Source organism: Meriones unguiculatus, chromosome 7, assembly GCF_030254825.1.
Source record: "Meriones unguiculatus strain TT.TT164.6M chromosome 7, Bangor_MerUng_6.1, whole genome shotgun sequence".
Taxonomy (NCBI): domain Eukaryota; kingdom Metazoa; phylum Chordata; class Mammalia; order Rodentia; family Muridae; genus Meriones; species Meriones unguiculatus.
In genome coordinates, this window is record NC_083355.1 from 83,739,127 (window position 1) to 83,749,375 (window position 10,249).

At 47.3% G+C, this 10,249-nt stretch overlaps 1 protein-coding gene across 1 annotated transcript; it reads right to left on the reverse strand.

Moving 5' to 3' along the window:
• Positions 1–5,528: 5,528 nt before the first annotated feature.
• On the reverse strand, positions 5,529–9,026 carry Gpx2 (glutathione peroxidase 2). Its single transcript, XM_021635532.2, has 2 exons — positions 8,622–9,026; positions 5,529–6,204 (listed from the first exon to the last, which is right to left on the reverse strand). Exons 1-2 carry the CDS (start codon positions 8,841–8,843, stop codon positions 5,854–5,856), a joined length of 573 nt encoding a protein of 190 aa, XP_021491207.1. The 5' UTR covers positions 8,844–9,026; the 3' UTR covers positions 5,529–5,853.
• Between the last annotated feature and the right edge of the window lie 1,223 nt (positions 9,027–10,249).

Consider the following 10,249-nt stretch of genomic DNA (forward strand, 5'->3'; position numbering starts at 1 on the left):
GTCCCATTTCCTCCAGAGGGATCGTAGAATGTGTTATGTGCATAACTGAAAGAACCCTGACCTAGCGGTCCCAGCACTGACACCCTGTCTGCACTGTCCTTGGGAATCAGATAGCCCTTAAACAGAGCAGTGCTCTGGGCTTCAGTATCCTGTTTCTGTAAAACTGGGCTAACAGAATGTGATATTGTACTCTTTTTGCAGTACTGATAGGAGACCCAAATGAATTAATAAATGTAAAATACTTTGGAAAACCTATAAAGTTCCAGATACAATGATGTACCTTCAGTCCTTAGTCTAACACCGAGGCTTAAAGGGAGCAGGTATTAGAAACAGAACTGTTTCCTCATTGTGTCTAAGGGTTCGCCACTAAGGCACACAAAAAGTGAGCAGCTGTGCAGTGTTGATTCCAGGGAGCCCTTCTTATATTGTAGCGGCAGGAACAGTAGCGGGGCGCGGGCTGCTCTGTACAGTAGCCACTGGAAGCACTTATTTACACTGCCATGAACATGGTGCCATTGTCACTCCAGTTTTGGAGCTAGGAAGAGCCTACTTGATGACATCAGCAGCTCAGAGTCACTCAGCCGCCACGGGGACCCCTTCCCAGCAGTGGTGCTGGCTGAATGTGAGGTATAAAGCTTTGGTGAGGTTGGGAAGAGGTCAGTTCAGGGTGTCACTGACAGCCTCCTGCAGAACCCAGGCCTGTCAGACAAAGACTTATTATTCAGAAGGTTAAGTTAGCTGCTCCAGGGAGGGCAGGTGGTTTCTTCCTGGAAAATGCTTTCCATTTCGCTACAAATCTATATCTGACCTGCTGAGGAAACCGTTCGGTGAAATGAATCCAAAAAGCTGAGAACAGCTTCATTTCTGTAAATAGCAGCAGTGAGTGATTACAGCCCCCAAGGTCCCTTTTGGAGTCTGCTAATGCTCTGGCGAAGCTATTGAGGCTGAAGCGTGTGATCCCGTATGCCCCACTGACACCTCATCTACCACAGAGTATTACCCATCTATTTTGGATATAGATTACAACATTTCAAAACACAGCATCCTGTATTCCACTATTATTCAGCCAACCTAGTGCTGTACCTTGTGATACTCTGGTCTTGGGAAATTCTTCTGGGGCTCTAGTGGAATAAAGATGTCTTAAATCTAGTTCCACTGATTTCTCATTTTTCTGTTCAAATAAAGGAATGCCAGACGAACTCATTAGTCTTTCTAGTGAAAGGAGATCACTGTGGGCATTAGAATGTCAGCTGTCTTGGCATCCTTTTCTACTCACCGTATGATGACCAATCAGGAGTCTACCTGTTTGGCCTGTTATTTGGATGTGTGTTTTGTTTTGTTCTTCATGTTTGTACTTTTTTTTAAGTTTCATATACCATATTGACGTATTCTTTTTCTTCCCCCAACCCCTTCCAGATCCTCCCTGACCTCAATACCCACCCAACTTCGTGTTCTTTCTCTCTCTTAAACCAAAAACAGAAACCCAAAACAGCAACAACTACCGAAAACAAACAAACAAAAAAAAAAATGTGGAGTCTGATTGTATTGACCAACTACTGAGCACAGGGTCTGCCCTGGAGTGAGGTTAATATACCCAGTGATACTTCATTGAAGACAAATGATTTTCCTCCTCCCAGCATCGATCAGTTGCAGTAGTTTCTTGGCTAGGACCTTGTGCTCACTTCCCCTTCTCAGGGCTGGAATTCTGCCTGATTTGAGCTGTGTGGGTTGTTCATTTGTGTGTGTGTTTGGAGACAGGATCTCATTATGTAGCCCTGGCTGGCCTGGAATTTACTAGTTAAACCAGGCTTGCTTCCTAGAGGTGAGTGATCAATACTTTCATTCCTGAAGGGTGCATGCTCTCTGTCATCAGATCTGGATTAGGTTGTTATAATTCCCCATTGACTTTAACCACAGGACATAGCAGCACCAAGTGATGTCCTAAAGCAGTGCTCAACCTTCCTAATGCTTCCTAATCCTTTAATATCATTCTTATGTTATAGTGGCCCTCCAAACATGAAGTTATTTCATTGCTACTTCCTAACTGTAATTAAGAATCATAATGTAAATATTTGCTATGCAGGATGTCTGATATGCAGCCCCTGCAAAAAAGGGTCATTCAACCCACAAAGGGGTTGAGAATCCTGCTCTAAAGGATCTCCTGCTCCCCAGATTCAGTCATTCCTACCTCCATTGTGAAAAAGCAATCCAAGTCCCTCTTGGTGATCTGAATCAATCATCCCTCCTAATTGTTACTCCTGCCTTAGCCTGTTGGCTTAAGGTCATCAGAAGCCCCAAGTGACCACAGGGAGCTCTGAGCTTCTATTCAGCGACATGTTCTTTTGAGTCCTGGCAGGAGCACCACCACCTCTGGAACCAAAGCTTCTAGTCAGGTAGAACTTAAGGTTGCTGGAACAGGAAGCAGAAGTTTTTCTAGTGGGTCACTAGGGGTGATAGTGAGTGGAACTGATCTCTTTTGCACCCCTTGATTTCTCGACCTTCGGAATCCTGGCTATGGGATAAACTGTTCCAAGTATTGGATGCTAATTCAAAGCACATATCCCCTTCTTCTGGAGAACCCGGGCCCAGTCCTTCAGGCTGCTGCCATTAGTTGGCACTTTAACTGTGTCTTCAGAAGAACTTTGGGGTTCTCTAGATGAACATAACTTATAGAATGAATCCATAGAGAGAGAGAGAGGGAGTTTATTAGAATGGCTTGTAGGCTGTGGTCCAGCTAGCTAGTCCACCCAACAATCCGCTTTAGAGAGAATTCCCCATGGGGTCGATGTGAATAGTGCGTACAAAGTACTCAAAGCAGTGTGTGAAGGGGCGGATTTCAGTAACTGGTGTTTTAGATGATAGTGGTTAATGGTGCTTATAAGAAAGGTCTAGGGTTCTCTCGGTATTCTTTAAGGTAAGATGTAGCTATGGAATGTAGTTAAAAAGACCGTAAGTTATAACCACTCATTTTAGTGTGAGTATCTGGGTCCCCTAAAAGCGCCCCCAGGCTTCTCTGTGAGAGCCCTCAGGCGTATGGCACTGCTCTGGATTGGGCAGCTTTAGCTCAGCACTTCAGCAGAGCTTATTTGTGAGACTTCTTCCCGCTCCTGAGTGTCCTCCGGAACGTTGATGAGAAGAGGTTGTTTATTCAGGGAAGTAGGTGATTTCATTAAATCTTTGTCTTGCCTGCTCACGGCCACAAGCTACTTTTGAGAACAAAATGTGGAGAAAGGAGATGAAGAATGAAGGAAAGCAACCCTTTCTCCTCATCTTAACAATAGCATCATGAAAGGTCATCCTGCCTCTCTGCCCACTGCTAAGAAAACTTGTCTGAAAGCAAACAGCATTAATTCTGCCCAATCGAGGAGACTCCCTTCTACCATTTTTGTCCCTTCTGAACTTTTTGTTTTGTTTTTTCAAGACAGGGTTTCTCTGTGTAGCCCTGGCTACCCTGGACTTGATTTGTAGGCCAGGCTGACCTCAAACTCACAGAGATCCACCTGCCTCTCTGCTTCCCATTTGCTGGGATTAAAGGTGTGTGCCACCACACCTGGCTTGTACTGAAATTCTAATTCTTCTTTGAGCCACAGGGAAAGATCCAAGACACTGTGCTAGCATATCACACCCTAAATTGCCAGTGGTATAATGCCAACATCTAGGCTAGCTGGACATCCAGGATAACTGCCTCTGTTATCAGATACAATGACAGGCACCATCAAGATTATGGAAAACAAAACAAAACAGTGGTACCCAGTACTCTTTCCTATCCCATTTCCTCAGGGAAAGAATTTGTCTCTGTTACTACTCTAAAATTAGTGCAAGGTCCATCTGCAAAAGAATTTATACCCCAGCTGCTGGCTTTAAGATAAGCAATCCTGCTGGGCATGGTGGTGCATGCCTTTAATCCCAGCACTCGGGCGGCAGACACAGGCTGATCTCTACAGAGCAAGTTCTAGAACAACCAGGGGCTACACAGAGAAACCAAAGGAATGCAAAAGGGCTGGATTTTTCAAGAGTCAAGCTGAGGGCAGGTTTAACAGAAGGTCCCTCAGAAGGATGCCTGGGGGCTTGCACTTAGGTTACCCCTTTGAAATGAAGCATCATCAATGACAGCTTGAGCTAAAGGTCAGACAGTATGGCGTCATTAACCTAAGGCCCACACTTGCTCCTCAGGTGACACAAGTGCTTGGGAAATGGTTATGTGGAGAAGATCAGAGGGAAAACATGGTTAGTATTGACACTCTTTAGCAAGGTATCTGGCTCGGAGAACCATCCCCTGAAGGCTTCAAGACAGATGTTCTATCTCATGGCCAAAGGGAACAATGTTAACAGGAATCCTCCAGAGCACGACAGACACTGGCTTTGGTGGTGTTGGTGCTTTTGAAATGCGCTTGCACGGGATGAGGAATCTGGGGCATCCAGACAAAGCCGTTTGGCACACCTGTTCTCATCGAGTACCAACCATGTGGGAAGATTATAAACACTCCAAAGCGCCTCTCTGTCCCCACACTCAGGGAGGAAGTAAATGCAATCACGGGTCTGTTTGCTTTTGTCCCTCCCTCCATGGAAGCCCGACGCCTCCGTTTGCCTTGTGCCTGGGTTTTTGAGGGTGGGAGCTTGAAAAGAACAAAGGTGGAATGTGAACTTCTGTTTGTAAGCCCGACAAGCTGGATTCAACCTCTGGAATCCGCATGGTGAGGGGAGACTCTGCAAGGTGTCCTCTGACCTTCACACGTCACAGCACATGCCCTTACACCACATACACACACCTGTGTGCTGTAATTCCAGAAACAAATTTAATAATCAGGAAAAGGATAAAGTGCCTTTGTGTTCCTGGTAACTGCACTCTCTACACCCTTGCTGTCAGTAAAAGTTGTCAGCTGGACATGGTGGTACATGCCTTTCATCCCAGCACTTGGGAGACAGAGACAGGCGGTTTTTCATGAGTTGGAGGCCAGCCTGGTGTCCAGCACAGCCAGGGTTACACAGAGAAACCCTGTCTTGAAAAACAGAAGAAAAAAAGTTGTCAGTTAATGTTTAATGAGTTCGGGACCCACAATGCTGTGATGTCTTCCTGACTGTGGATGGTAGTCTAACAGCCTCCTAGTAAAAGACGGGGCCTGCTTTCTTTTACTTCTCTTCATTCCACTTTATCACGTCCTCTTTTTGCTGGGTTCCGAAGGAGCCACGAAACGAGAAAAGTCATTTTACTGCAACTCCAGCTGTCACGGCAGACCTTGACCACAGCCTAATCTAACAGTAACTGGGGTGTCCCCTTGACCGGAGTCATGCTTCGCCACACCTTCCTGTGTGTCCGGCCCCTCCGTCTCACCGCAGTTCTTGTCACCCCTTCACCTTGGTCAAGAAAGAAGACCCAGGGCCCCAGGATGGCTCAGTGGGTAACCCAAGGTAGGAGAGATGCAGCGCCTCAGAGTTGCCCTCTGACCTCCGCACGTGAGCACACGCGTACACAGGATGAAATAAGATACCTGAAAGTTTTAGAAAGGAAGACACAAAGACCCAGGCCATTTCCACACCTGCCTTTTATTGGACTCCGAAGCAGGCTGCCTTTGGGCCCTCCACAACTTCTCAGACATCTCCCGTAAGGGTTTAGGAAGGTGCCATCATTCTGTGAAGGCCCAGAGCCTACCCCAGACTTAGAACCCCAAATGGACTCCCCAAGAGCCTTGAGGGAGTTAAGACAGGCAGGCAGAGAAGACAAGGTGCTTCAGTGGAGGGGTTAACACCACGGGAACCGCGTCAGTCCCCCAGTGTCTCCTGAAGGTACACTGAGTCCCAAGGAAGAATGCGTGGGGCCTGGAAACGGGGAAATCCTCGCTGAGCAGCCCCCGTCTAGATGGCCACTTTGAGGAGACGCCTGATGTCGGGCTCGATGTTGATGGTTTGGAAGGTGCGGCTGTAGCGGCGGAAGGGCTCCCCCTCTGGCCCTATCAGGAACTTCTCAAAGTTCCAGGACACGTCGGAGCGTCGCACCGGACTCCAGGCGATGAGCTTGGGATCGGTCATGAGGGAGAACGGGTCGTCGTAGGGGTAGGGCAGCTTATCTTTCAGGTAGGCGAAGACAGGGTGCTCGTTCTGCCCGTTGACCTCACACTTTTGGGTAAGAGTGAAGGTGGGCTGGTAGCCACGCCCAGGGCGGACGTACTTGAGGCTGTTCAGGATCTCCTCATTCTGACAGTTCTCCTGGATAAGACAAAGATCCATGAGAAAAGAAAACCAAGGACTCACCTGTGCAAATCTCACTTTCCTTTGTGTGTGCATGGGTGTCTTGCACGTATGCCTCCTGTTTCTTTGTTCGCTTTGCCTCACTCTCTCGGCCGTCGTGGTGTTGGTTTTTATTTTTATTTTTTTACATTTATTTTAGTGAGTGCCACTTTGCCCATGTGGAGGTCAGAGAGTGCCTAGTGGCGAAGTGCCTTTGCCCACTGAACCCTCTCACCTGCCGTGGCTTTTGGTGGAATGCTAGGCCACACTGAAAACTTCACTCACTCTCACAAGCCGTTCTCTGCACCTGTACAGCGAGGCACGAGCAATCCCCCCCCCATGCTTTGAAATGAATAAGTAAATAAATAACTAATTAAAGATTGAGCACTTTCGAACAGTTGCTTCTGACCCTAATCCACCCTCAGCAATTACCTGTGTGTTTAGCGCTTCAGGGAACCTTGAGTTCAGGGAATAGAAGGAAAGGAGGCTCAGTCATTCATAGAACCTAACCTTCTACCTCTTTGCCTACAAATGCACACACGCACACACACACACACACACAAACTTCCTACCACCATTTTTCCTTTCCTCTGTCCTGATTGTGCTCCCTTCTGGTTCTGTGGGTTTTGAGTGCATCCTACACCCTACACCGCTCATGAGTCAAGGGTGAAAGTAAGATCCAGGTGAGTGATGTTTAAAACTTCCTAAGCTGCCATCCGGAGACCTCTCGCACTCACGTGCACTCAACTATACTCAGCTATGAATGGTTTAGCTCAGAACTGTCCCCTGCCTTTTCTCTCCCACCCCCATCTCCCTTGCCCTACCCCATTCCAAATGTCAGGGAGGACGTTTACTTTCCAACCCCCTCTCCCGGCTAAGAATCGGCTAGCTCCCTCTGAGAGAAAGTGCCTGCCATTGACCTGCTAGACCTTAACACCGTCAGTCCAGGCTCATCTCTACGACATCTTATCTCTAGTACAAATGGCTGGCAGGCTCCTGGCACGTTAATGACTCCTTCCAGCAGCCAGCCAGCCACAAGCGAAATTTAAGGCCAGAGGTCCTCCTAGGTTGAGATGAGGTTTCGCCCTTTCTCTTTCTCCCTGGCAAAGACTGAAATGGAGACTTAAGCGGTAAGGATCTGTGAGCATAGTGATGGCCGGGTCTCTTGTTTATCACGGCCATCTTTCCTGTGTATATCACAGCCACCCCTCCTGTGTTCCTCCTGCCACTGTGGGTTGAGCTATGGGGACTCTAATTAGAGAGTCCACTTAGGGGCACTTGGCTTGCTTGTACAGCTAAACCACAAATAGAAACAGAATTCCTAAAAGATACCTTGAGGCGTGCGGGCTGAAGCTCTGTGTTAACTTGAGGCACTATTAGAGACAGCCAGGTACACCTGCTGCCCAGAGGAGGCCTGGGCATGCTGCAGACCTTTCCCTTCTCCCGCATTCCTTTTCCAATTTGCTGATTTAAAACAAGGCTTTAAATAAATAGCATTGTTTATGTTCACACACTACATCTTTCTGGTCGCTTCATGTGCCTTATTCCGTGAGTCTCACAGTAAGCTGATAAGCTAAGTCAGCTTATATTAAATCAATACATGAGGAAACTCAGAGAACTAAGTGTCTCCTACAAGGGCATCAGAGCTATTAAAGGGTAGAACCAGGGCAGCATGAAACAAAGACTTCCAAGTAATTGTCAGCTTAATCCCAATTCTTTGTCTAAGGCAAGTTCTCCAGGCCAGGCTGGCCTCAAGCTTGCTGTAGTCAAAGGATTGCCTTTAATTTCTGATCTTCCTGCCTCCATTTTCCCAAGTGCTGGGACTATAGGCAAGTTACCACATCTGGTTTATGCAACGTTTGGCATCAAACCCACGGTTTCATGTATGCTAGGCAAGAACTCTACCAACTGAGCAACATCCACAGGCCGGTTTTTGAGATCTTGCTGTGTAGCCCAGGTTAGCCTCAAACTCACATCAATCCTCAGCCTCCACCTCACCTGCCATTCTAGGAATTCAGGAACGTTCCACCATGCCAGGACCTCTGGAAGAGCAGTTAGTGCTCTTAACCACTGAGCCACACCCCAGCCTCAGTTTGATTCTTAACCTTCTATTTTCTCCACACATCCATTCAACAAAGAATTAATGAATGACTTTGCTGGTACCCAGGAGAGACGTTGGTGGCAACCCTCACAGAATATTCTGGAAAGTTACACCTACAATATTTAATCTCAGACCATATTTACTTCCCTGTGCTTTTCCACATTCACCTAGATCTAGATTGATGAAGCATGCCCTTCAGCTCCAGATATTCAAACACACAGACATTCATCTTTTTCTTTATCCCACTCAAGCTCCATCGCTCAATGCCTTGGGTAGAACCCAAGGGACCCCTCACCTGATGTCCAAACTGGTTGCAAGGGAAGCCGAGAATCACCAGGCGCCTGGGAAAGCGACATTGCAACTCATTGAGCTGGTTGAAGTCCCGGGTCGTTGTTCCTCAGAGAGATGCCACATTCTCAATCAGCACTGCCCTGCCTCGGAATGTGTTGAAATCTATCTTCTCTCCATCTAGGCTGATGGCACTGAGGTCGTAGAAAGACTTGGCAATGTAAGCCATGGTTGATGTGCCGTGAGCCCTGGCCCAATGTGTGGGCCCAACTAAGTTCAGGAGTGGATGGAGAGGAAGGAGGAGCCAGGAAGGACAAGAAAGGACTTCACAGGTGCTTTTGAGCCGTCCTAGGGTGACTTAGCAAAAACAGGCACCCACCTGTGGACTGTTTGAACAAGGCTGTGGCTCCTCCTATTTACAGTCTCTGAACAAAGCCACCTTCTGCCCCACCCTACTGGCAGCCTGGAAAGGGCCTATTTGATATCTATGAGCGGATGTGAATAATTCACTCCTTGCTGGAAACCAGAGCCTTAAAGGTCAAACGGGAGGAAAAGAAGGGAGGGGGCATGCAAGATTGACTTCTACTTGCCCCAGCAAGTTGTGTTTACCTAGCACAGACATTTTTTAAAAGTGGGTTTATTGAGCACCAGTCCCTGAATTGTGAGAGGTCAGAGGTGCCCAGGTCTCAATTGGGCCTCGTGTCCACCTGACTCAAATGAAGCTTGAAAGATGTAGACTAGTTTTTATGTTTCGGCTTCCTACAAGCAGAATCAAAGGGACCCTAGAATGTGTCCTTTTCTAGAAGCAATGACCTTCAATGCCAGGCAGAAGGGATGAAGTTGTGTTGTAGAAAGCCTTACGGTATTTCTTGTCCTGGAGAACACTGAGGTCTTCGTTCCTGCACAGGTCCACATCCTATGTGAGAACCTCCACCTCCATTCCACACTCCCCAACCGGTCGTGAGAATGGAGTCCTGGCATAGTGACCAGGAGTCTTGGAACAGATGGTAAATTCTGGGTAGGCAAATTGTACCTATCTCCTTCTCAGACAAAAAGGTTCAGATGCCGAGACTTTCAGGAGGCTTGTGTGAATGTGTGACCATCTCACAGGAGGAAACAGACTGGAAGGCAAAGCAGCTATGAAGACATCTTCAAAGCCAGCCATTACTGTATGGTGGGATATCTTTGGCCTGCTGAGGGTTGCATTGAGACCCATTCTTGGAAGCTCATAATAGCTGAAAAGACCACAGTGCCACTCCATTATCCAGGTATTGGCCAACTGAACAAGGAACTTTTAAGAAACACTTGATTTCTCCATCAGTAAAACTAACAATTAGGCTTATCCTGGCTATTTTAATAAGGCAAATATTTCCCAGAGAGGATTTTTACAGGTACAGGTATCCATTCGGAGTGGTCTCAAAACAGCCAGCAAGGCTGGGGCAACTAGTCCTCAGGATTTGATTTGTTGGGAGGCAAAGAAACAACTTGTCAGGGAGTACCCAGCAATTCTGTCCCATAACTTGTTCCATATATGTTTAAGAGTGTGAGACTCGGTCTCAGCTCACAGCTCCCTAAAAACAAGTGTCCATTACCAAGTGGGGACGGAGTCTTTTGAAGCCATGAGTGGTGGCAAGA